We start from the raw sequence: 27,630 nt of genomic DNA on the forward strand, positions 1-27,630 counted from the left end.
AAGATATAAGACTTTTTCTATGCACACAAAAGGCTTATTTCTCTCAAATTTTGTCCACAAATTTGTTTAAATCCGTGTTAGTGAGCACTTCTCCTTTGCCAAGATAATCCATCCACCTGACAGGTGTGGCATATCAAGATGTTGATTAAACAGCATGATTATTGCACAGGTGTGCCTTGGGCTGGTCACAATAACAGGCCACTCTAAAATGTGCAGTTTTATCTTGAAAAAAGACATTTATTAGGCACTGAACTATGGATCTCACATGACTAGGGCTATAGATATGCATTTTTTGAAAACCAGTGTGACCACCATTTACCTCATGCAGTGCGACACATCTCCTTCACATAGAGTCGATCAGGTTGTTGATTGTGGCCTGTGGAAAGTTGGTCCACTCCTCTTCAATGGCTGTGCGAAGTTGCTGGATATCGGCAGGAATTGGAACACGCTGTCATACACGCTGATCCAGAGCATCCCAAACATGGGTGACATGTCTGGTGAGTATGCAGGCCATGCAAGAACTGGGATGTTTTCAGCTTCCAGGAATTGTGTACAGATCCTTGCAACATGGGGCCGTGCATTATCATGCTGCAACATGAGCTCTGGTGGACATTCCTGCAGTCCAAACTTGTGACATCTGTGGCATTGTGTTGTGTGATAAAACTGCACATTTTAGAGTGGCCTTTTATTGTGACCAGCCCAAGGCACACCTGTGCAATAATCATGTTGTTTAATCAGCATCTTGATATGCCACACCTGTCAGGTGGATGGATTATCTTCTCACTAACACGGATTTAAACAAATAGGTGAACAAAATTTGAGAGAAATAAGCCTTTTGTGTGCATAGAAAAAGTCTTAGATCTTTTATTTCAACTCATAAAAAATGGGAGCAAAAACAAAAGTGTTGCGTTTATATTTTTGTTCAGTATATTTCAAAGGAAATTGGTGTAATAGTAAGTGTTATTAGTAATCTTAACATTAATCCATTGCTTAATGATTAGTGGAGAGTGACAATGTGAGTGTACCGGTATGTTATATCGGGTGTATGTATATTGGATATGTCATATTCTGGCACTTACACATCATTAATGCATCATTAGACTTATCACACAGTTGAAACAGACACATAGTTGATATGATCATACAGTATGGCAAGCCCTTATGCTACTGCACCATAGTTTATTCAAGGTACAGGTAACAGAATTAGGTCCAGTGCGTTATCAAGAGGTAGGTGTGGTGATAGAAAGGCATGTGAGAGGGCAGCATTACACTTTGAGCTCTTATTTTGTCAGATGGGAGGCACTTAATTGTTAGGTATAGGTGACTGAATTGAGCCTGTGAATAATACTGATAAATAATACTGAAACACAAAATTGAGAACAGTTTTTATGAAAGAGTTTCCACTTTAGAAATCACTAAATGTGACAGCTTGAGGAGAACCAAAGTAGAACCTCCAAATAACATCCCTCTAATCCGTCTCTAAAGATGGCAGTAAGCTTCAGTAAACAAGAACATTTTCTTTCTTTTATTCATGTGGGATCGGGGGACCTTTTATAAATTCTTGTATGACTCATCTCCCTCCTGAAGACTGAAACATTAGGAAGAGCCCTACTAACAGTGACCAGCAGGTGTCATCATAGGCATATGGGATCATGGCTCTGTAATAAACTGACAGCAGCAGGAGTGGGAGCCACTGTGCTGGTGCTACAGGCCCATGTGGCGGCCTGCAGCCATAAAACTCCATGACACTGACAAATAGTCTTTATTGGTTAAAGCGCAAAGGCAGTTTTGCATCTGTTAGAGAACATTTCCACTCTTATTTTACATCCCCTTGCTTGCTCGGTGTGCCTTAAAGTTGTCTTGGGGCTCTGTGCGTCTCGGCCATGTGAGGAGCCACCGGGTCGAGCTGGTGACTCCAGCAGAGAAGAATGCATGGCTGCAGAGAGCTAGTTAGGGCGTCCCTGGGCCCCGGGTGTCCTCTCTGTAGCCTTTAAGAGGGGACGCTCAGCGCAGGCCAGGCGCCGCCGCCGCTGCTGCTGCTGCTAAGATGTTCTTGTGAGAGCCACGTCCAGATGTGTGCCTGGTTCTTGTTGTAGTTTTCACTCTTTAGTTAAGTTGGTTGATAGATGAATTGAGACTTTAAAAAGCACTGCAGCTGCTCGCCTATTTGTATGATTCATCGATATGAGGGGAAATATGACTTCAGTTATAAACCGAGGATATCTTGAATGAAGTGAAAGCGTATGATTTCAAGGAAGCACAGTTGATGCAGTGCTCATGGCATGCAGAAGCGGAGGCTTTGTTTTGCCATGTCTCTGTGTGTCAAAACACATCAGGATGTGCAACAAAGGACCACTGTTCTCCCACATACACCTCAGCTTTCCCCACCCTCATGTTTTAGTGGGTAAAAAACAAAACACCACCAACAGAAGAATATTATAACTATCTGAATCTATCAGCTGTGGGTACTTTGTCTTGTCTTTGCCAGCCAGCATGTACAATGCGTGTCTTGACTCTCTGGGGTAAATAGCCTTACGCCACCTTAATTTCTGCCTTATTAGGAAAGAGGAAGGACCGGAGATGGATGGGAAGAGACAGTTCATCTCAAGTTCAGAGTGTCAGAGCAGGAGATAAGAAGCTGCATTCATACACTAACCTAACAATCAGCACCATACAGATCCCTGTATACAGGTGGCCTACAGATAACATCAGACAGAGAGACACACTGGCCAATTCACTGAGCTAATACTTTAACCAGGAATGCAGCTCGCCACCAAAAAGATAATGTAATTCACACAGCAGCTCCTTTTATGGACTTGTTTGTTTGTGTGATTGGCAAATTTTCAAGTGGTGTACCCCTTGACCTCGTCTTACACAATGGAGTTTGAATCTGATATGTTACTATGTTGCTATTAAATAAACTAAACAGCCAAAAAATTGAATAAAACAAACAGCTGATGACTGATAGAATCCAGCAGCAGGATTGGACACATGAAAGCTTTTCTCCTTTAAAAAAAAAAAGTATCAACAGAGTTTTACATTTTTAACCTAGTGTAAAATAAATAGATTTACTGTTCACATTTCTCCTATAAGAGGTATTTATATCCAAGGATCTGTGAAAAATGTGGGCGCTTTTTCTTAAAGACTATTCTCAGCACTCACTGTTGGGGAATGGGAGGGTTTTATCTCCGTGGCTTAATTGCACAAGCCTTGGCATTCCAAAAATAAGGATATCTCTCGCTGTCTCACCCTGGCCCCATGTGGCCGAAAGGACCTTAATGCCCGTGACCAATTCATCTGAGTCCTGTCCAAAAAAATCCTCATGTAAATAGATTCGAAACGGGAACATTCTTTGGGATGGTCTGGTAGTGGATAAATGTCTGGCAGATGCCTGCTTTCTGGGTGAGATGTCTTCCCACAGTGACTTCACAGCCTTTGGTATTTCACATGGCTGACTGGATCTTGGGCTCAGTTGGAGAGAGAGGTTGTGGGTCACTGACACTGGAGATGGAAAAACATCAGGGCTCGAATCGTCACAGGCAAAATACACCAAGTGGACCAAGGAAAAAGCTAATACTGAAACCTTTCGCAGACCCACACACCCCTCACCACCTCCACCACTGTCCCCTACAGCTATAAATCAAATGTGGAATCATGCTCTTCTATTCATGGATGAGCGGGCGGTGTCCGGATAAGATCATCTGCGGCCCAGTTGACTCATGCAGTCGATAATTTCCCAACTAGACCCCCATGTTCTGGCGCTGACTTCATCCTAATTTCTGGGGTGGAACGAGCCGGTGTGTGTTGAGTCAGTGAGATCAGTGTTTGGAGTATTGGTTTTTGGAGCAGGTGCCCAGCGAGGGGCCACAGGCCACTGAGCTCTGCATGCCTGTGTCACTCTGACATTACCCACATTGCTAATGCACCCAGGAAATGAGAAATGATGCATCGCCCACATTGCAACTGAACTGCTACAGGAATACTAGGAATTGGAATACCAATAAAAAAATAAAAATCTGTTATGTGAGTCATCTGTTGCAGAATAGGAGTATTTTTGGGCCTGTAGACAAAATCAACTTCCATTTCAAACTGTTCTCCTTACTACAACTGTGACTGTACATATACAAGATCCAAATCCAATAGATACATGCAATCTTTCATTTACAGAGTGATTTTAACATTCAGCCTAGTCACACAAAATCACATTTACTGTATTTTGAAACACTGCTGTGCTTAAGGAAAATAGATTCAATCATCGATAATTTGTCTCAACCTTTGGAGCTGAAGTCACTTGTAGATGTAGCAATGTAATCCAAGCTGTAACATTCAGGATCTTAAGGCTCCTTATACTTAAACTGTATACAACTCATTTGCATGTATATGATAGCTAATTCAGTCAGCGGAGAGCAGTTATGTGGAATCCACAGTAGAAAAATGACTTTCGAGTAAATATAAACCCCGCCACTTCTTCTCCAGGAGGAAATGAGTGCCATTCCAAAGAATCCGGTCGGAAATAACTTCTGCTGCATCCCTCTGTTCGCGGGCAGGGGTCCTAATCCCCGTACCCAAAGGAAGAGGCTAAATATGGAGTTGACTGCCAGAGAGTCTGCCCAGATGTTGGCCTGCTGCAGCTCTGCACCTGCTCCCAGTACAGGCCAGCTGGGAGATCGTGCTGAGGAACATGTCAACTCCCCCCCCGCCCCCCAAAAAACAAAAAATCTTTGGTCTACTTCTGGCCTTCAACTTCCCATCAGAGACAAACCTCCCCAGGACTGCAGGAGTCCCTCTCAGTCCCGCCAACTAGGCGCCACAGAGCCTGTGTTGGGTTTCTTGCCGAGTCCCTTATTCATTGTTGGCAAGTGAGAAATCCATCCTCATCGTCTCCAAGCCTGGAGTTGGCTCCGAGCAAACGCCAAGTGTTGCAGTGGTGTCTGCTTACCTTTCATTGAGAGAAAAGTCTTTTAATAAAGGCGAGGTGTTCATAAGAAGCCAGAAAACGTGGCTCTTACTAATGGCTTGGGTTTTCTTCCTGTATCCTATGACCCATTGTATAAAAACGAGCCATCCCAGGAAACATCACAATACAGGCTGTGTTGTTGGGATATCTGCTAGTAATGATCGCCGGTGCCAAAGCATGTTCTCATCCCATAACTTTATTATGTGACATTTAGTAAGGGTATGTTTCAAATAGAGATGGTGCACTTATTTATAACTTGATGCAAGTTCCTATCAGGCAGACAGCGATTTACTGATATTGCATTCAGTATGCCTATGCACAATGACTGCTGTGTAGACCAGTGGGCCTCCAGACCCAAAGTTTTAATTCTAGATGTCTAATACAGACTGATTTAGACCTGGGATGAGTAGTGCTCTGGGTCCTGGATTGATTGAAAACCACTGGTGTAGACGTTAGTTATGAGAGCAACAAATAAGAAAAAACCTGTGATATTCACTTGGTCAACAAGTACAAAATGAACAGGGGTAGTTTCAAGTACGTTTGATTTATTTCCAAAAAAAATTAGTGTCACCACAAAACATGGTTCAAAGATACAGTAACATGTAATTTTTTCAAAAAAAAAGCCTCTGAAATAAGTTCAATTTGCGTTGTTTTATGAAACTGTATAGGATGCACAGAGAACAGATGGGACAAGGATCTTTGAGAAAACAAACCACGCTGTCCTACTGATAAATTCATTTTCTTTTTTAAAAGCCCTTAAAAGACACAGAGCCTGTTTGGATAATTTGAAAAACAACTTCACTCCATTTCACTTTCAAGACAATGGTTGATCATAAACAGGGAACAGGCTACTCAGGTATTTGCACAAATAACAACACATTAAAAAAGACGACTTGTTGGTCACATTAGAATTAAGGTTAGAAAAGCATACATATGTTCAGTACATATATAAAACGAAATGTCACATGAGTATTTACAGAGAACATTAAGCCACCACACTTAAACTTAAAGAGTTACACTTTTAATAAAAAAATAATTTACATTACAAGAGACAAACATGTTATCCAGAAGTCAAAAAACATTCACAATGTTTAAACAAAATAGAGAAAACATCACTTATTTAAATAGAAAAATGTCAGGTAACTCTTTTGAACTTTACTGTGCAAATTCTTACCATTTAATCTGTCTTGAGGAAACGTCATATGTACATTATAAAGTAATGCCTTTTGCCTTGCTGTCTGCATCTGTTAGAAAATCTATATTTGATAAGGAGTGCATATTTTAGAGCTAAGTGCAAACAAATTGCCTCGTCATGTTGTGCATTAAAATCTCTGAGTTTTTGGCGGTTCATACTTTTCCTTAAGCAGCAATAACCTTTCCTCATAGTAAAATATCTGATATAAATTCTCTTGTAGGCTATTTTCTATATTTCTTAATTCTAAAATTGAACCCACAGTTTTGAATGGCCAGTGATATTGCTTTGATCTATTTACAGCTTAAGTAGGATAACCTTGTCTTGGTAGTGCAATCCCCTCAAACCTCAGCTTATCATAACCTCGATCTTGGGTTCATCCCTGACAGCAGAGACTAACGTGGCACGTCCATCAACTCCAACTAAAGCCGACAGACAGAATGATGACAGCCTGACAAGTTGCTGAATAACAGGCAGAGAGGTGGATGAAAGAATGGATGGACAATATACATCCTCCACTACCAGGCACTTAGTTCACTGTGGTCCCCATGTTAACGTCATGTGAAAGCTGAGCTGAGCAGCAGTCCTGTCTCTGCTCCCGGCCGCCTGACAGCACCTCTAGTGTCGATGATCTGATGTTTCCATGCTCTGACCTCGGGGTTCAGGGTTCGGGGTTCGAGGGTCGCGGCTCATGCATCAGAGATGCAGCTCTGGATCTTGTCCATCCACAGCTGGGCGTTGGGCGCGTCAGAAGCACAGAAGTTGTAGACTCGCTTGCTGGTCTTCAGCTGGAGGGACATGAGTCAACAATGGTCAAATGTGGACTAGAAAAGCTGAAGGACGGGTTTGACTAGGGAAGAAAAAACAACAGACCACTTCCCCGTTCTCACCACTGACTGAGGTTACATTTGGGAACCCTTCCTTGCATTGGTCATTTGTCTCTTCTACTCTGACAAGGGGATTTACCTAGCCTTGAGTCCCATTTCATCTTTGTGTGTATTCTTCCTGAGTCACTCTTTATTATTATGTAACCTAGCCTCTTGCATAATACGTTTGTTTTATAGCTGAAAGGTTCTTTTTTTATTTTTGTTCTTTATAATCTGCTATTGTGCATAACTTGTGCTGTCATTTTCATAAACACATTTTTTTAAACATATTTGGAAAACAAACAAAAAAAACCCGATGGTAACAGATGCAGTTACTCACATCGAAAAAGGCCTTTTCGCTGATGTGTTTTGGAGCTCCTATGGTGGGAGCGGCTATCATCACCGACTCCACCTCAGCCAGGTCGATGTGGCCTCTGCAGTTCGTGTCCTCGCCGGTGTCGTAATACCTCAGCTGAGAAGACGCACACGTTACTGCACAGCCTGACACTTTCACCAACATTTTGTCATTTCAACTGGAATGCACTGTGGTTGACTCACCTGGTGTTTTGTAATGTCCAGTACAAACCAGCGAGGTTTCCAGCCTTTCAGCAGCGCTCCACGCTTATACAGGATCCCCTCATAAGACCTGGGAAACCACATACTGTGAGTATTTACACCGTGATGCATTTTGGTTGTTTTGCCTCTGTACTTTCAACTCTTTGGATTACAAATAATACGGTGACAATGGTGTTCAAGTAAAGTCAACTTAAACCGGATTCATTAATTTATTAATTCATTTTCTCTACTCGCTTATTCCCATTCAGGGTCGCAGGGGGCTAGAGCCTATCCCAGCATGCATTGCGCTGAAGGCAAGAAGACACCTTTGACGGGTTGCCAGTCCATCACAGAACTTGAACAGCACGTTTTTCTGTATCACAAGAACAACTAATGATCTCCAGCACTCTTTGTGCATGTTGTTCCCATTTAAAAAATGCCACAAGTGTTTTGACAGATGGAGGTAATTTTAAATTAAGTAGTTGTATTAATTTGCAACCCTTAAGGACCAGCAAATTCTACATTTTGTCTTTCCAGGGTTTCTTCGAGGCAACTATATATCTTCTTATGTCTCAACTTATTTCTCTAAGCTGTGGAACACATTCTGCTCGAAATTACTCGACCCATCAACCACCTGCCAAAAAGCTTCAGCACAGACACGAATCTGATGGTGTGAGGCTGCTGTGTTATTATGTAATCTACAGCTAAATTCTCAAATGGATATGTTAAAATACAGAGAAATTAATTGGTGTATACTATGGTTTGCAAACTTCATCATTGAATGCTATAAATTTCTGATAACATAAAAATCAGTTCTTCCACTTCATCTAATATAATCATCTGATATAATCTTGGTCAAAATATTATTTAGCCTGTGAAAGGTGGGGACCATGTATAAGTAAATAAATAAATCAAAATATATGTAGATGTTATCACTGTTCATCTAGTACAGATAAAAATATCCTCACATTAAAGCCGGGACACTGTGCTTCAGCTTCACAGTAATTGTAAGATTCCACACCCAAAGTTAACAGAGTACAGACAATCCTTACAAACATGACACACAGCATACCATTGGGCTGTGTAATTTCCCAAAACTGAACTGGCTCTTGGCAAATGTTATGAGTGAATCAAATCTCGACCTCCTGGCAGCGATTTGTTCAGGGGGTTCAGGGGTTTCGGGGGCCCACCTGTTCTCCTCGTTCTTGGGGGTGAACTGGTTGTAGAGGGTTGCGGCGCGGCGGTTAATCCCATTGGCTGCGGTGGGGCTTCGGTCCTCCCCCAGCCCGCTGTCTGGCAGGTGCAGCATGGAGCGCCGCTGGAAGGCCTGCAGGCTGGACGTGGGGATAAGGCCCGAGAGGGACGCCGACTGCTTACGAAGCTGCAACACACACACGCACACACACACACACGCACACACACACGCACACACACACGCACACACACACACACAAGGTAAATCAAACTATGAGTGGTAAAAAAGACACTGAAAAACACACTTTCAAATAATATACACAAGAGCTAGGGATGGGACAATATGCTTATCTCACGATTCGATTCAATACGCGATATGGGCTTCATGATTTGATATAACCATGATACGATGGAATAAATAAAAGCTACACAAAATAATAAATAATAAAAGAATAAATAAAAGAGTCAAATCATTCTAGCCGTGGCACTGGCGTGCTAGAATGTAAATAACAATTTAAAACGTTGTTACAAAACACGAATTATATAATTTTGAGGAAGAGGTTGTTAAACTGTGATGGGCAAGGCGACTCATTTGTGATTACTACAGCAGAATAAAATGTAGCTAATATCGCAATTCGTTTTTCCGCCCCACAATATGTATTGTCACATTTTTGTATTGTGATATATTGAGTTTTTATATATCGTCCCATCCCTAACGAGAACTAATGTGTGTGACTTTGTACAATTCCACATTTCCAGCAGTATTATTCAATATAATGTGTCATCGTTATTATTATCATTCTATGGAGTCACTCACATTTCCTTCCTGCTTGAGGTCTTCCTGAATGCTGACTCGGACTCTCTCCAGAGTGGTCTGCCACTTCTCTGGAGCCTGGCTGAGCTCGCCCTCCAGCTTCTCAATGTCCTGGAGCGACAACAACGGCCACGAATAATAAGGAAAATGGTGAGATATTGCATAATAGCAAAACATAAGAAACTCCAAGATACTGTCTTTTGGTAACAAACTCTTACAGCCAGCAGTTTGGTGATGGCGTCAGGCTGGGCGCGGCTCACGCTGCTGTAGCAGGGCCACACGATCCTCCTCTTGCTGGTGGAGATGGTGTCCGCCTCCTCCACGCTCTCCATCCTCGCAGCCATCATCCTCCAGTCGTAACACGGCCCGGTGGACAGTGTCTCGTCCGTGAAGAAGTCCCACTTGGTCAGGTTTGGGACGCTGATGGAGGGCTTCAGTATCAGCTGCAAGGCACAAACATTTAAATCAGAATCAGATGTCATCATAGAGTGACCATTATGTAAAACGACTTGGAAAAAAGTACAATATAACATTGTGTAATTTGACAGACATAAACAAGTCTGCAATTTCTTGTGGCCAAATGTGTGGTATAATAGTTTGCATGTATTTCCAATGAGATTCATCAGCCCTTTGAATATCGCAGACTCCATCTTGTTAGCCAGTGGGAAAGAATGTGGCCCACTGGACCAAACACTTCACTGAACACTTAATCACAGCACAGCCGGGATGCACGACCATGCAGGCCATTACTCCTGCTCCCCTGACTGATTTACACACTCCTGGAATATGAGAGGGAATATGAGAGATCACATACATCGCGGTCCTGCTCATCCTTCATGTGAAGGCTTATATAAGCAACAGGGCACTGCTTTGTGAGGGAACTGGAAGGAGACAAGAGGGATTCCTCTATGAAGAGAAAAACCCCATAACACCACTATTGTGATAAGAAATGACTCCAGAGACCAGACTTGATCTGCTGGTTTTGATATTCTTTCTACTTAACCAACCATCCAAAACCCCAAAGCTCACTGGAACGTCATCAGAAGATATTACTTGTGCAATATCCAATATGTATGAAAGCACAAGGGAATAGGCGAAAGGCCATAGGAAATGACTGATTTGTTTGCACCACTACTCAACGTGGGAGCTGGATGGATCAGATGTGATTGTCAAATGCAAATCGATTCCACCACATGGAAGAAAGGCACGCACACGAGAACACTCACCTCGTTCTCTGTGGGGTTGTACAGGTAGTTGAAGAAGATCGGACTCCTCCTGTGCATCCGGTTGATGCACTCCCAGATACAGATGCCTCTCCGGGCCTGCTTGTCTCCCTTGTCCTCAAACAACGTTCCTGTGGGAGCGTGAGAGGAAACGCTGCTTAGTTGCTCAAGTTTACTCAAAAAAAGTCAAAAACTTTTTGTTTGTGTGGATAATGGGAGAAGGGTGGGGTTGGGTGGGGTTTGTCACTGAGGTTATCAAGTGGGCACTTCTCAGATGTGTTGTTACATTAGGCCAATAATGTTTCCAGAAGACTCAATAATCAATTCTGGCATCCCAGAGCCACGTTCCAATATACACTCAGCACCCATAACGATGTTGACACTGCACTGGCACAGCAACCACATTTAAGCTTATAACAGCTCACAACATCTCACCACATCTGAACAAGCTAGTTCCTTTCCAACTACTGTTGTAACTTTCTCTCTGCTGCTTTGGAAACTGCACGTCACTTGTCAGTTGGGTAACCAATTAGGTGGTGGGCATTCCTAAACTATGAACACATATCTAATTTGCAGTCAGTATCTTGTTCTACCAAATATGTTTTAGGGATTTTTTGATACAGAGATTTAGCTACTGCAGTTGTAAATTTCACTTTTTTTGAAGGTGGTGACATGCTGCTACTGGCAGGCCAACTGCAAGCATGTACTGATGTGAGAATGAGGGGATCAATTCATGGTTACAGTGTACGTGACAAGTGTAAGTTGAAAACCCATTGAGAAAAGTTGTCACATGTCAATGAATGGTTGGCACAGAATATTCAAACCTTGCTAATGCATTAGTTTAGAAAGGTGAACAGTTGTTTTAAATGTGTCTGGTTATATGAAAATACAGACATCCTCCAGCCAGTCACAATGGAGTATACACACAGTATAATATGTGATAACATCTAAATGTCCCCTCTTAGTCCCCTAGCCTAAATTGCACAGCACACTGACCATGTTCCAAGCGCTCATAGTCTGAGTCCAACAAGAAAGTCTTGAAGCGGTTGGAGATGTGATGATAAGCCAGGAACTTCACATAATGCTGATTAAACTCAAACTCCAGAGGATGCTGCTCCAGAATCTGCAAAGAGAGAGAGAGAGAGAGAGAGAGACAGAGAGATAGAGAGAGGGTCAGTCTTTGTGACAACTGGATCCTGTCCTTGTGTTTTGGCTACACATCTCTCCAGTGCATACATGACCAATTATCAACAGACATAGGACCCCTCCTGTCTTGGGGGGGGGGGGGCAAAGGTCAGTGACATCATCACTGTCAGACACAATCTAGGCAGAGCCAACGGGAGTATTGTCCCCATCCAGCGGTGTGAGGTGGCCAAGTAGAGAGAAGACCTCGGTGCTCTGCTGAATATTTGAGGCCACCTGGGTCTATTGGCAAAAACAACAGCTGTTTTGGAGATGAGGCACTTCTATTTTCAGCGCTTGTCCGAATCCCCCCTCTCGCCCCCCACCCCCATTTATTGCTCTCCAGGACCTAGGACCCCTGCCAAGCTGCCTTAGCAGCCAAGCCAACAGTTTCAAAAGACAAATGCAGAAACTATGTGTTGATGTAAGTGTATGGGAGTGGGCCTGTACGACCCCAGGAGACACAAAAAAACACGACATTCTCTAAAGTTAGCATTTCGGAGCGGAAACGGTGCTCTGGACTTCAGCTGCATCGGCTCCATTCTCAACCCTCCATCTCCACCCCCCATCCTAAAGCACACCCAAGCCTTCTGAGACACTTTCAATCCCCAAAACTGCAATTTTCCACTCGTAGCTCTAAACACGCATAGAAATGTGAAGGGATGCTGAAACACGCTAGCACGGAAAGCCCAGCGCTGATCACTGGGTTCACGGACCATCTGGGCAACAGCCTCCCTGCACAAACTCCCTGGTGCACCGCACTGTCTAAATTACTTATTGAATGCGGGGAATGCAAAGTGCAAAACTAAACCAAATGTAAAGATAATGACAGCTGAATTTCTCACCCCCCCGTCCTTTCTCCACTCTTCTCTTTGGAGGAATGAGATGAGCTCATGAAGACGGCATGAATGACGTTAAGGCATGGAGGGAATGGAGGGAGAAGCGGCGTAGATGAGGCAGAAATGCTGGAGTGTAGGGGGGTACCTGTCGGACAGGGTGGAGGGTGGGGGTGGGGGGTGGGGGTGGGTTGAGGCTTACCTGGTGCACACAGTCCAGGAACTGCAGGAAGATGGGTGTGAAGCCGCTGCCCTGGCTGCTGGGACTCAGGTTGCTTCGCTGGCTGAACTTGTGGCCGAAGGACAGCCACTCCTTCTCCAGCAGCACCTGAAAACCCTCCAAAGTCCTGTAGAAGGGATCACTCAGCAGCTGCACCAAAGACACCACCTGCAGGGGGAAAGAGGCGAGAGGTGGGTTAAAGATCCATACATACATTTTCTGATGGTGATGTTAGCACAAAGTTGATATGAATCCCCCTTGTTAGCTATAGACTTTATGGGAAAATAAATAGATGATCAACACTCTCTTTAGATTTGACCAAAGTGCACCAATACCAATTTCACTGAATGAATCTGACAATAATACTCACTATTTCCAATATATAGGGTTAAAGGAACACTGAGATTTTGGCAAATAAGCCGTTTGATCACCTTACCACTGAAGGAGGAGGAGACTGCCAACAGTTTCATGCATGCTTACGCTTCAGTAAACAGTGTATTTTTAGTGGATGGTATCACCTAGCTTTGCATCACCTCAAACACTGAACACAATGGTGAAAAAACTCCCAATCCTCTCGTCACACAATGTTAAATTGATCGTACGGCTTATGCCAAAATGTGCATTTATATAACATCTTAGCAAAATCTTCAGCCACACTTGAGCTCACTCCACAACACACCAGTTGAGAACCACTTGTCTACACATGCAATATGTTTGGCCTGCCTCCCTGCCCGTGTCTCCTCCAACACAATTAATGAGCCCTGACGCGTGTGGAATGAGCGGGAAAAACAGTTCATGGCTTCCCCAGGGGGTTTACTAGAACATCCAGCCCTGAGTGGTAGAGAAAGCCCCCTGCGCCCGAGACCAGGCCTAAGCCCCCCAGATTACTACTAGACTACAACGGACTGAAGAGGGGATTTAAGAGAGGAGAAGCAAGGCATGAGAAAAGAGAGCGGAGAGAAACAGAGGGAGAGGGTTAGACTGAGGATGAGGAGTAGAAAAACAGAAAGAAAAGGGTGGAGAAGGAACGGAGGAGAGTTTTGCATCCTGTCTGCTGGGTGTCTATGGGCCGCGGACAGGGGCAGGAGAGCCAAAGCATATGGAGCCCATTTGCCTGCGGAGGCCTGATCAGGCGCTGGCGTGCTGAGGATGGTGGCCTACGGAGCGAGATGCTCTGGGCCCAACACGTGCCTGGCATAGGGGATCCAGAGCTTGTGCTTTTTAAACAGCAGCCCAGGGCTTTGCAAAGCTAGTAAACACATTTGAAGGACACACGCTTGCAACACAAACATGTGCACTTAACAGGTCGGTATGGAAAATATGAGCTCAGAAAGCAAAAATGTGACAAGATGCTGTTGCAAAGTGAATGGATACGGACAAGTGATGAGGATAAAAACTGGCTTTTGTTTACATGTCTCAAAATCAGAACCATGCACTTTCATGATTGAAATCAGCACAAATCAGTGACATAGCGTTTCGAGGCTTAAGAACATTTAATTATTCAGCTTGTCTAATCAGGTAAAGAGAGAGAATTCATTAGAAATGAGAACATGGAAAGGTAGGTGTGGCAGATTCTGAGTCACACACCAATGCACCAATAATAAACCTCTCTCTCTCTCTCTCTAGTTACACTGTGCTCAGTCACTTCTTCCTAGGTCTTCTGCTTGTCTTAGCTGTGCGTTTATTCACACAGGTATTTGTGCGTTTTCCTCACTTGTGTAGTAATGTCCCAGCCATCCTCCAGGCTGAGGAGAACAGATGAGCCACTGTCCAGAAGCTCCACCAGAATCAGTGCCAGCTGCAGGATCTTGTGAAGCTGTGGGAGATAAACATATGTTAATACACACACACACACACACACACACACACACACACACACACACACACACACACACAATTAATCCATTTTGTGCATTCATTACCATTTTTGGTCTACCGGTAAATTACTCCAGTGTGCTGACTGAGTACAACTTGGTGCCTAAGCAGGGTTTCCCACAGATAATATTGTTCTACAGTCTACGACATGGTAAATGTAAGGACAGAGGCAGCAGGGGGTCAGTAAGATAACTAGCTTGATAAGAGCTCCACTGCTCTCCAATCTTTGTGTATATATCCATTTCCCTTGGGAAAAAGCTTCAGAGTGGATTTACCATGATGTGAAAGTCACACAGAGGATGAGCAGCAAGAGCGAACTGCCAGGTCGTTCTCACACAGCTCTCACACGCCGGCTCTGTGGGCTGTTGTGTTGCTGCGGTGACACCACAGCAGTGCAAGAATTGTTTTGGCTGTGTGTGTGTGTGTATGTGTGTGTGTGTCTCACCTGCAGGATCCATTCAGAGTCCTCCAAGGCCTTGAGGAAGGAGTCCTCAGTGTCTGAGGAGGTGGCACTGGGAGCACAGGCCCTCAGCAGCTTTTTAAAAGCAGCTTTCACCTGCCGGGTGTCTGCAAAGTCCACAGGCACCAGTTCACAGTTCAGAGAAGAGTCCACCTTCAAGCCCTTCAAGTCAAAAGAGAGAGAATTGTCAGTGGAGCAATAGAAAACTGACATATTAAATAAAACTATGAATAATGCATTCTCTTCATGTTTTTGTCCCAAAGCTGTATATTTGATGTGCAGGTGAGTGGGCTACTATAGAGGTCCTTCATTCTTCAATTGCAGACAAATTACAAATTACAGCTTCAACACACCTTGCTATACATTTTACAAGAGTTTTAGGGGGGGGGGGGGGTGACATTGTTCCTTCACAAGAAAGTTCAGCATATATTTTTTTGGTCGTGTGGTGGAAAATGACCTCTGAATGATCTCTGAAGCTCATCTAGAATCTTTCATAAGTGTACAATTAATTAGTTGAGATTTGGTAACAGAGATGACCATGGCAGTGAACACTTGTGGGAGAATTGTTATTCTGCAAGAGAGCTTTCCCTTCAGGATAGAGCACCTTACAGCTGTGGTAAATTACATATTTATATACATGTATATACTCAAAATTATTATTTCACTTCACACTATCACATTAAATCAGATGTTATTGTGCTATAAACAACCAAAATTATGTTTCGTGACAGCAATGCAGTAACGATTATGTAGCGACCATTAATACCAGAGATAGTATTAGTGGAATTAAACAGGATGTTTTTCTTAACAAGTATAATACTTACCTCAAAATTTAATGCGAGAGCCAGGGGAGTAGCAATAATTGCTACTCCCCTGACCAATCAGTTGGTGAAAATACGTCTCATGAAATAAAATAAGTGCTAATATGATGATTGGGGTGATCACAGGTTGGGCTGGAGCTGCATTACGAACGAGGGGAGAGGGATTTAAAAAGAAGTGGGCATTTAGGAGGCAGGAGGGTCTACTGAAAGATAATATGGAGCATTATGGAGTACAACACCACCACTAACTATGACCTCAATCAGGGATGCAAACTCATGGAGAGTGAAAAAGGTGACAGATACCAGGGCAGACACAAAACTACTCAGAAATCATTCACCTTAAGTGCCCGATTTTGGGATCAAAAAGGCGACTGTCACCTAAAGGTCACTAGTTTGCATCCCTGCTCAATGCTAAACATATAATTGAATTAACACCTCTATGACAGTGTCAAAAAAACTGAACATTATAGGCATCATATAAGTAAACTTTTTGGCAGAACAGTTGTATTGGATTGTAGTAGACTAGTAAGAGATGATGACAGGACTATCATTTGTATTTTTCGTTTTCAAGCCAACGCTCATTGAAACGGCAACCTCTCAGCATGTCGTCTGTTAGCCTCCCACTCACTGTCCCATCAGAGGGCACACATCAAAAAAGACTGATGCGCAGAGTGGCAAGCGAGGCTTGAGCAGAGTCGTCCTCATTTTGTGTGAAAGGCAAAAGCAATTAGGCTCTCTCTCTCCGACTTATTTTATTTCTTTATCTAAAAATTTAACTATTCAGTCAGATAGCGATTTATTATGAAAGTAATGCAATTAACGTTACAATTTCAAGCAGTTTCAAGCACTTTATTCAAAATCCAAGCACTTTTCAAACCTTGAAAACACCACATTAAAATTCAAGTGTTTTCAAGGATTTCCAGCACCCGTAGGAACCCTGTTAGATGATCGCTGAGAGAGTAAGAGACAGCCATGATAAGAAAACTTAAATGTGGACTTTAGCCAAAAAGCGAAGGCTTCTGATGTGGCTGTGGATGACAAGATAACCTGTAACAACTTGTATTTTTATATTTAGCTTATGTGCGATTATTACATTATGAGTTACTGTATACCCCTTCACTCCTTTATTTGTATGCTCTTTTAGAGATGACAATGAATTGAAACACAGTAGTGAGTGGAGCTCCTGAAAACAGCTCAAATCTATTATTATCAGATATGGAAGTGTGCGCATGAATCAGAATTATGAGTGGGAGAAATTAAATGTCTTTTATCGGTTCAGAATTTGCCGTCTACTTGATTAAGCAATACTGACTGAGATGACCTGATTCTACTCTTCTTTGTGTTTTCTTTTTTTGTCTTTCCTTTAGTCTGGCTGTATTCTAAAAAAAAAAGTTCAACTATTCTTCAGAAGAAGAATAGAAGAAGAGTTAAAGAGTTAAAGTCCCTTGTTTTTGGCTGCACCTTGTATTCAATTTTTAGATGTACCATTTACTTTCTTAACTTACATGAATGTTACGCATGCTTTACACCTTGTAAGCAAGGTCCACTTACCAATCTTTTGCTGTACATAAAAATGTACACTTGTTGTTTAAATATAGATGAACTATAATTATTAATAATACAGAGTCCTCATAGCCGCCAAATTGCCGCTTTCCTCTCTTTCTCACCCGTAGATGGGACTTCTCTCCGAAGATGTAGAGGGCAGCTTGCTGCTTGAGGAGCTGCGCCTGCAGACTGTTGCTGCCTGCAGGGGGCGCCAGATCCTTCCCTGCTAGCCTGGCGCCCACGTCCGCTGTCGACGGGTGCTGGCTGAGTCTGCTGCTGGAGCGCAGGCTGGCCCACATGCCTGCAACCACATAGAGACAAACACAAGTCACACACAAGCAGGAGCCGGCCTGTTAGAAAGCCATACAGGATATATCGATGTACACTTGATGTCAAACAAACTAAGACTGAATGATGAATAACACATGACATGCTGACTATTTACATGCACAGCAGTACAAACAGGGATTATGTAAACACCTTAATTATTTCAGTCCACCAAAAAAAGCACTTGCCTCAGTGTTGTGGGTGTTGAGATATTAGAAGCAGAAGTTGTTTGAATTTTTTAGCAAGTCAACAAGGCTAGAACCATTTCTCTGAAACCCAGCGTGCAACACCTTCCCAACAGCCTGATTCACTGTCAGGAAGGACATGGTTTTTCACAGTAATCGTTTTCAGCCCCTTCGAGTTGCACTTGCATCGCTGGCAATTTGCTAATGTCAGCTTCTGTAACCAAAGCAGCGATGGGCTGCCTTTAGGATTACCTGCACAGACTCGCACTAAATAAAAAAAAAAAAAATAAAATATGATAGACATCCTAAAAACCTGAAATAATCCTTGAGAGTCGTAACTGGAGTGTTCGCACTGAGATTGGAATTGGTGTTTGGTTTCACAAGCTGCTTGTAACACTTTCCCCAGATGTTATCAATAAGATGGGTTGTTGTTTACACGTGAAGCCTACACCTGATGATGGGGTGAATATGACTGCAGTTTAGACCTCATATGCCATAGATAAACAGACATGACCTTTTCCACCAATAAATTCAACCAATCAAAAAACATCTCACACAATCTGAACGTTTCCGTGACTTTTACTGATATTAATCGAATCCTAATCCCTTTGAGGCACATATACGGATTACCCAAGATCTCTTTATACTGCAGGCCGTGGCCAGTGGGGCCTCATTTTGCGTGATTCATGCCTGGGGCTGACATGACAAACAGCTTCCTTCCCTCCCCGGCCGGCTCACTGACCATAATTAGCCCCGCTGAGCCAACACATTAACAATGGAGATGGCCACATTAGAGCAGCCACTTTGGTTTGGGAAAAAACCACAGCTCCCAGAAGGGCACCCACAAAGTCAGTCATGATTAGCTGAGCATGATTAGCAAGGTCTTTGTAAGGATGTGGGTCTGCAATGCGGTGTTAGTGCATGTCTTGGTTAGAGACTACCTGCGTTGGTTAGAGGAAGGAAAAATGATGAGGAAGATGTATTAAAAAAGAGAGTTAAAGGGAGACTGGTAGGGGGAAATATCTGAAAGAGACAGTTTCACTATACCTTGATTCTGGATTCTCCCCTTACTGGCAGGTTTTTGGTTTGAGTGAGTGAATAGTTTATCCTTGTACCCAAGCACTGGGAGGTGTTGTGTACAGGAGGGAGGGGTAGGAGATGGGGGTGGGGGAGGAGAGGGGCATAAAAAAAATAAAAAAATATCATATCAACATCAAGATGGGCATCACAAACTAATACACACCCAACCATTTAAGACCACAGAAACACAGTCATGTATGGTCAAGTTGGAGAGTTACAAATATGGGGCAAAAGACTGAGCTCCTCTCCCCTCCTCCAAAAGTGACAGAATGAAAGATGTTAACTTTTCTATTTGAGAAGATCGAGTGAGTGACTGTCATAGCATGCATGAGTATGATTCCCCATGATTATGACTGATGGTACAAAGAAAAAGTAAGATCCCTGGTTTCTGGAAGGAAAAGAATGATGACATGATGACATTCTGTAACAATGTTGCACTCCGGATCCCGTAATTATGATTAAAATGTTGCTTGGCTGTGTTGCAATTGTGTGGCTAAAAATGAGTGAAACCCTCATGTTTCAAGCAATCTGAAACCATGTGTCATCCTTTTGTGTGAGAACTAAAAAAAAAATGCTGAGTCCGTTTCACAAGAGATTTCACTCCTGACCTTCATCTAACACAGTGACTAGCACTCGGTGTTTGCAGCAACACCATATTTCTTTGACCAAGACAAAACACTCTGACATGTCATGACAGTTAGTACTGATGCACACACTCCCTTTTATGATCCAAAGTTCACATTCCAGTCATGATGGTGTATCAGGTTACAATTATTGATCTGTGAGATTACATTTGGATCCTGTGGTTTTGCCAGGGTCAGTTAAGGTCACAATAAAAAAAAAGACTGATAAAGACAATGAATTTGTCAAGAGATGTTACTTGCAAAACAAATCAAAATCCCTATGCTTCACACTCATGTCTACTACCATAAGAAGCGCATAAAAACAAACCTCAAAGTAAGTGTAAACAAATTCTTCATATAACAACCTGCTTCATTCACCCTGGGCACTAAGGCTACGATTACCCTTGACATGATTTTTGATCTGATTAAATATATCTTATTCTATGAGAAAATGTCTGAAAATGTCTCTTCCCCTGTGAATGTATTTATTTTAATCTGTGTCTGCACTGATTTTTCTCACTCTTACACTTCATCTCTTTACATTTCTTGTATGTGCAGTGTGGCTGGATTTTGTCCACATTACACAGGATTCCAATCACAGTAACTGTTTATGAAGATCCGATAGCAATGTGAACAAAATCCAATTTTTGTGACTTGTTCCAGGTGTGACTGGATAATAACAGTTGCACTGAAAGTCTAACTGTAGCCTCAGAGCACGATTCCTCTCCCACATTACTATTCCAGTGTTTGGCGGGTCAATGGGCAGGAGGGGGAGATGTGTGTGTTCAGAAGGAAATAGAAGTCAACACTCACCACCTCTAGTAAAGCTGTTTGAGAACGGGATGTCTAAATGGACAGGAGCCATCTTTGTATCCTAGATGTCCTCCTTTCACTGCCTGAAGACAACACACACACACACACACAATATACAGGGCATTATTCCTCTATTGTGGGAATAACATGAATCAACCTGGGAGACAGATTCAGGAAGATGGTTCAGCCTCAAGAAAGAATCAGAAACAAAGCGGAAGTGGAAAATGTTGCACATCTACAAGCAGGAGCAACATTGATTGCAATGTTCAATTAAGGCTTTTGGCTCAGTCTGACACTATGGAAATTAAGTGAATCCCATTTCCCCATTCAGAAGCCCTTCATCTGATCCTTACAGTATTAGAGCTACTTAAAGAGCTGAGATCGATGGCATTAATGATGATTTGGAGGGCTTTTAACACAGTTCCCACAGGAACTGGAAAGGCATATGATAGTTAAATGGGGAACAGAAATGCTGATAATGCACTTGTCTGAGTGTGTGTTTGTGTGTGTGTGTGTGTGTGTGTGTGTGTGTGTGTGTGTATGTTAGCATCCTGGTCACAGCGTTAATACAGTATAATATAACAACAGTATACTGGCAGAATGAGGTGAAGTTTGAAGAGATGGATGGATTTGGAAGTGACCCCAGGTTGTCCTGTTCCTCTTACATAACCCTATATTGTACAGCATTTCCTTCCCAACACAACCAAATAACAGATATTTCTCACACAGTCACACATACAGTCACACACACACACACACACACACACACACACACACACACACACACACACACACACACACACACACACACAAACACACACACACACACACACAGCAGAGGAAGACTCACAAGATAAGTAGCTGAAAAATAACCACTGACCAGGGCAAACACAAAAGGAAAAGAAAAATGATTGCCAGATGGCAGAGCAAAGCAGAGCAAAACAAAACAAAAATAATTTTGAAAGTGCAAGAGTCTGCAGTTTTCTTCTTTATCAGAAGAAATGCATTCTAGACATCCTCCTAATCAAAATCCCTTGCAAACAAACCAAGTGTTTTTGTATAGAGATAAAATAAAAAAGTTATATTTCAGACAGCTTACCCTGTCTTCATCAAGGTTTCTGACAGGTGTCAAACCAGTGATGACCCAAAATGAACAAACAACTGTAAAGCCCCTACAGGAGGTGAACCATCACAAAAATAGCTTTCGGTCATAACCTACTGAGAAGACCAGGTGCCGGACTCACAAAACCTTATTAGGATTTTATTATCATTTTTCTTCTTTAGTCTTAAAAAAGTTAATATTCATCAAAATAGTTCTTGAGTATTTTCTTAAATTTCTTTGTATTTTTGATCCTACAAAAAAAAAACGTATAAAATAATATAATAATAATAATACATGGGATTCCTGAAAGCAAAGTTCTGAACATAACCTTCCACTGGTCTTAAATACATTTTAGATGATTAAATAGGTCTTTCAAAGTATAGTTTTACTTACTGTATCTTACATTTTGAGCTTAGCATACTATTTTTTTTTGTGTCTCATGTCTCATGAAAAGAAGCAGTTACATTAATAGGCCTTCAGCCAAAAGGCATTAACAAATATCTGAGCCGTTTCCTATACTTTAAGTTACTTATGTAAATAAACCACAAATATAGCAGCCCTAAATAATTTTTTATAAATTGATTTCTAGAGGGAAGTACTACAGGTTGCAGCTAATACAGTATATTTCCGGCCCGTTTGTGCTTGCTTACATTGCAGTTGCTAGGTAGGCGCTATCTGAGAAGACTTTAAGTAAGAACCCAAGAGAAGTTTGTAAAGATGAGATCTTAAGAAAATATTTGGGGAATTGCACTTAAGAGCCTTCTTACTTACACAATGTGTTTCTTAGATAACTTAGGTAAGATCTAAAGCACTTAAGAGCATTTTTGTTAATCTGGCCCCAGGGTCAACAGCAGGACATTCAACCTGAAAGACGGTTTACATATTTATATTGTTTTGAACACTTCAATCAACATTTGTGATGAGAAAAACAATTATCTCCTACAGCTTTAACCAAGAACTGAGAATCAAACCTATGATATCATCAAGAGACTCTCTGGAGAGCCACAACAACTCCAAAGACTGAGAGGCTGAGACTCTGGACTCACACAATGTTTTTTGAGCTTTTCCACTGAAACAAGCTTTTTTTTCCATAACACTGCAGTTCCCGCAAAGTCCGTCTCCTATTCCTTATGTTATGGACAAGCTCCAGAGAGTGTTGAATAATGACATCACAGGCTAGAGTCTCTTGTTTCTAACTTCATTCACAGAAATCTAAGCCATCAACACTCACAATATAACACATAAATTCTGTTTTTGGGCAGATTTTCAGTTTAAATTTATGTAACCTGCCTCTCATCTAAATAGTATCCAAATAATCCCTGAGGCAGATTGAAACACTCTAGCCACAAGTAGCAGAGAGAAGAACTAGGGCAATTTGCTTTGACAAAGCATGGTGCAGTAAGTGGTATATCAGAACGAACAAAAAGGTCCTTGAGGTTCTTGCCTCATGGGAAAAAGCAATAGAGCATCTGAGAGACCAATAGCAATATTATTATCCGTGTTGGAGTGTACCTGGTGAGAGGCCTATGAGGGAGCGGTTGGACAGGGTGCTGTTGCCATTCATTTTGAAGTAGATGGGGATGGAGTCCAGGATGGCCTGCAGGTACTTCTCTTGTTCTAGACTACTGGATGACTCTGAAGAAGAAGCAGGGGCTGAAGGGCAGAAGACAACACTCACATTACACTAACATTCAATAACAACCACCATTGTAAGATGTATTTAGATTACAGACTACAAGTCCAGTGCTTTGCAGGCAAAATATCAACAGGTTTCTTTTGTTGGGTGTGCTTATGTATGTTCCTTGGTGTGTGTTGATGATGTGTGTCTACGCAGATTGGAATTTTAGGCCTGTTAAATACTCTATGCAAGGAACGCTAATGCAAGTCGCCTATGCAAGCTGTCTGCTTACATAGTACACACAGCGACTTCCTAGATCCCTGTCTGAGGTAATACCCCGTTTATCCACAAGAGGGAGCAAAGCCACTAGTCTGGGTGGGTGTTTAAAAATTACTACTGCGCATGCTATGCACTTTTATACACGCTCCATCCCTGACAAAAGAAAAAACCAAAGAACATGGTACATGCAGCTTTGAAACAGGTCGAGAATATTATTTTCTTGGACTGCACGGGTGATGAGGTGTCATAAATATGCCTGTATGCCCGCACCAGTTCAGCCAGTGTCTTTTCTGACTGAGCCTGAAATTGCGATATGAAATTGCAATATGAAATTGCAATATGAAATAGCGTTGCGTTGTACAAAAATTTGGACACATTTTACTATGCAGAAAGGCGAGACATCCCCTTTGCTTGGGTCTTTGTGTTGCTGCCTGCGTTGCTTGCGTAGACTATGTAATGGGCCTTAGTTACGAACATTTCAGAAATAATGTAAAATTAATGTTAGACTGAAGCCCAGTAAAAATGGCAAAGGATAAGAGGGGAGGAGCTAATATTATGAAGCCCAGAGCTCTTGCTACTAACTGGGAAAAAAGCAATCTACCCATACTAAGTTATTTAGGTTAGCTAGGTAACCTTCCAAATTCAAACTAGCCATATGAGCCTATAGCTATCTAGTTAAACTAGTTAACTAGCCTGCTGACCTTCCAAGATCATGAATGCCATAGTCCTGAATGAATGAAAAACAAAATCCATTGCCATTTATATTTTGGCCAAAGTTTCTTCTTTGCCATTCAGGTTTGCCAGTTAGCTAACTTAAAATAAACTGTGATTCTTTGACTCAGTCCATTAAGATGGGCCAAAGACAGGAGATGGTCTTTGACCCGAGGCAAGTGACTGACCATGAGCCAGTGGTCATCAAAAACCAGATAATCATTCAGGTGTCCTCGTATAAATACTTAGGTGTCCACATAGACAACCTTCTTTGCTGGAAAATACACATTGATAACCTGTGCAGTAGACAGCAGCAGAGGCTATACTTTCAAAGGCGATTGAGGCTGTATGGAGTGAGCAGCCAGATCATGCTGATGTTCTCCCGGGCAACCCCAGAGAGCATCATTAGATATGGAATTACAGCATGGCAACCTAACAGTGCAACTGAAAAGCAGGCTTGCCAGCATGCACAAAACGGCTTTGAAGGTAATAGGGAGGAAAGAATATGAGCCCATACAGAGCCTGTACAAGCAGGCAGTCATGAAACAAGCAACAAATATCATTGCGGACTCTCAACATCCCCTCTTCTCTGAATACGAACCTCTGCCATCAGGAAGAAGACTCCGTGTGCCAAAGTGCAAATCAAACTGCTTGAAGCTATCGTTTGTTCCAGCCTCCATCAAGCTGCTGAATTCTAATGCTTAATCTTAGGACAAAAGAGCAATGTGCAATAAATACACAAGCACTTTAGCACTTTTGCACTTTAATTCCTACAGTTTCTTTTTAAGCCGTCATGTTGTCAATGTCAAAAGTATAGTCAAATGTCTTTTTTATGTCTTTAAGATGTTTTTATGTGAAGCAACTGTCTAGCATTGTGTCAAATGCTTCTCATGTTTTGTGATGATTTTGTGATGTTCTATGTGAAGTAACGGACTGTAGCACTGTGCCCAAGACAAATTTCCTCTCGGGGCTACTAGTGTAGCATAGCTACAACTCCAGTCTGGTGTGTGTTTTACCTGTTGAGGAGGGGTTCTGCGACTTGAACAGCCCCACCACACTCTTGCCGTGGAAGCCTCCGGAGCGGAGCAGCACGGCTTTGGTGCGAGGATGTTTCCAGCACACCACAGGCAGGCGGTTGTGCCGGTAGCAGCGGGCCACCTTGTGTAGACTGCTGTCCTGTACAGCCTGGGGAACCACCAGCAGCCCTGGGTAGCTGAGAGAGAGAGAGAGAGAGAGAGAGAGAGAGAGAGAGAAGACACATCTCAAACACTTAAATCCTGGCAAAAAAGGTCTACAATTAATCAGCCACTGCAAAGCAACTTGGTTCCTTTTGTTAATAGACTTATAGCAAGAAACAGAGATGATGCTACATAGATGGTTTCTCTTACTGACTTACAACGCTTTTAAGACATGAGTGGGATTATGACTGTGTGTGTGTGTGTGTGTGTGTGTGGTTGTTTTATTATAACAGACTGGATTTGAATCTGGGTCTAGTCAAACATCTACCAGCCAGGTAAAGGGGAACTCCCCACTGGCCTTTTGAGATATTTCGGCTTACAAAGCTTCCGGCAGGGCTACAGATGCTGTAAATTAATATGCCCGGCACAACTGTGTTGAGATCAGCATGATCAGCATGTTTCTGGACTAATGTTTCTTGAGGCAGGTTGAGCCGTGTTGTAGCGGTAGCAGCACCTATCCATGAGTGAGCGTGTGAGGCGATACCTGCGACAGAGGGAGTAGAGTCTGTTGACGGCTGTGATTCTGAACTGCTCGCCTGTCTTGGAGCGGGATGAGCTGGCAGTGATGGTGCCCAGGCCCAGGCGCTGGTAGTCACGGAAACAGGCCCGCTCCACCAGCTGCTCCATGGTGGACTTCTCCGATGCTCGTAAAGTACTGCTGGGGGGCGGCTCACCATCGTCCGATACTAGAACACATAAGTTCAAATAAAAGGGAATATTATATAGACACACGCACGCACAATATACAATATCAACAACAATGAGGGTCTTTGAAAGAACCCCTGTCTCCCTCATCTGCCCCATGGTGTGTAAATGTGTTGTTGCTCTCACTTGAAATGTCATCATCTTCGTGCCAAGTCATCCTGCTGCCTCTCTCGTTCTTCTTCAGTGTGGTCTGGCCACTGCGGCCCATGGTGATCTTTCCGGCCCTCTTGGCTCCCTTGACGATAGTCTTGGACAGTGTCCTGTGAGGAGGAGTACAGAGCGGACAGCAACTTGATTCATTATCTAGAGTTTCTGTATCAGATGGGAGGATTTTCCAACATTTCCAAAGAAGAGACAAACTGCTGAGACATGTATTTTACAGAAATAAGAAAGATTTCAATGTCATTTACACCGGGAATCAGCAAACAATGAGGTCTACCAAAATCCTTCACAGTTACTGCATTAGGGTGATGGCAATTTGTTCAGTCCATCACTGTAAGTCGTGCCACAAACCTGAAGCCAGTATTCCTCTCTTTTTGCTTGGGAACAATAAGCTGTGGCGCTGTTTGTCCTGCGGCAAACGCAAATGTAGTGAAGATGGATTGTGGGTAGCGGATCCTCTGGAGGTGCTTCCTGAAGATCTCCACCATCTCTGAGCTCACCTCTTCGTCGAAAGCCACCTTTATCAACTATAAGAGACATGAGTCAAACCACTTATTCTACACAACAACAACAACAACGATTCAGGCACAACTTAGATAGGATTTGTTGCAAAACCCTTCTATTGCTCATCACTATCATATTCCGGAATCTAATTCTGTAAATCTCAGGAAGGGCGTTCCAAATAACGGTAATGGATTAAGCAACTGAAAGAGGATGTACAGAATGGGTCAACAACTGCACGTTTCTCACAGCTCAGCTTCTCAACCTGAGTCGACTGGGTGGGACTCTTTCACTTCCTGACGATCTGAACTCCACTGCATTCTCCATCTCACCCCCCAAAGCTCCACTAGAGCCCACGTGAGAAACTCTTTGACCGTCCTTCTCTGCTGTGGATACCCCGCAACTTTAACGTAGGACTAGTAATGCAGCCCAGACACAGTTTCCAGAACACACACCCACACACACACATTCCAGTGAGTGTGGGGACGCATCAAAACAAAACTGATGTACACACACACATGCAAACGCCGCCAGGCCAAGTGACCT

At 42.7% G+C, this 27,630-nt stretch overlaps 1 protein-coding gene across 1 annotated transcript in view; it reads right to left on the minus strand.

The window, feature by feature from the left end:
• Positions 1 to 5,962: 5,962 nt before the first annotated feature.
• The window catches only part of sbf2 (SET binding factor 2), a 109,511-nt gene continuing 87,843 nt past the window's right edge, over positions 5,963 to 27,630 (minus strand). The window contains 20 exon segments of the mRNA XM_071515768.1: positions 5,963 to 6,937; positions 7,356 to 7,487; positions 7,574 to 7,661; positions 8,761 to 8,951; positions 9,582 to 9,689; positions 9,797 to 10,021; positions 10,805 to 10,932; positions 11,798 to 11,924; positions 13,022 to 13,207; positions 14,754 to 14,855; positions 15,360 to 15,536; positions 17,863 to 18,041; positions 19,300 to 19,374; positions 20,769 to 20,825; positions 20,828 to 20,851; positions 23,383 to 23,523; positions 25,495 to 25,691; positions 26,201 to 26,402; positions 26,548 to 26,681; positions 26,935 to 27,110. Of these exon segments, the coding sequence (XP_071371869.1) occupies positions 6,839 to 6,937; positions 7,356 to 7,487; positions 7,574 to 7,661; positions 8,761 to 8,951; positions 9,582 to 9,689; positions 9,797 to 10,021; positions 10,805 to 10,932; positions 11,798 to 11,924; positions 13,022 to 13,207; positions 14,754 to 14,855; positions 15,360 to 15,536; positions 17,863 to 18,041; positions 19,300 to 19,374; positions 20,769 to 20,825; positions 20,828 to 20,851; positions 23,383 to 23,523; positions 25,495 to 25,691; positions 26,201 to 26,402; positions 26,548 to 26,681; positions 26,935 to 27,110 (2,748 nt within the window). The 3' untranslated portion in view covers positions 5,963 to 6,838.

The sequence above is a fragment of the Centroberyx affinis genome, unplaced genomic scaffold (assembly GCF_046629955.1).
Source record: "Centroberyx affinis isolate AG114_WGS23_722 - 3 ecotype Tasmania unplaced genomic scaffold, CSIRO-AGI_Caff_v1 ptg000369l_1, whole genome shotgun sequence".
NCBI classification, from domain to species: domain Eukaryota; kingdom Metazoa; phylum Chordata; class Actinopteri; order Beryciformes; family Berycidae; genus Centroberyx; species Centroberyx affinis.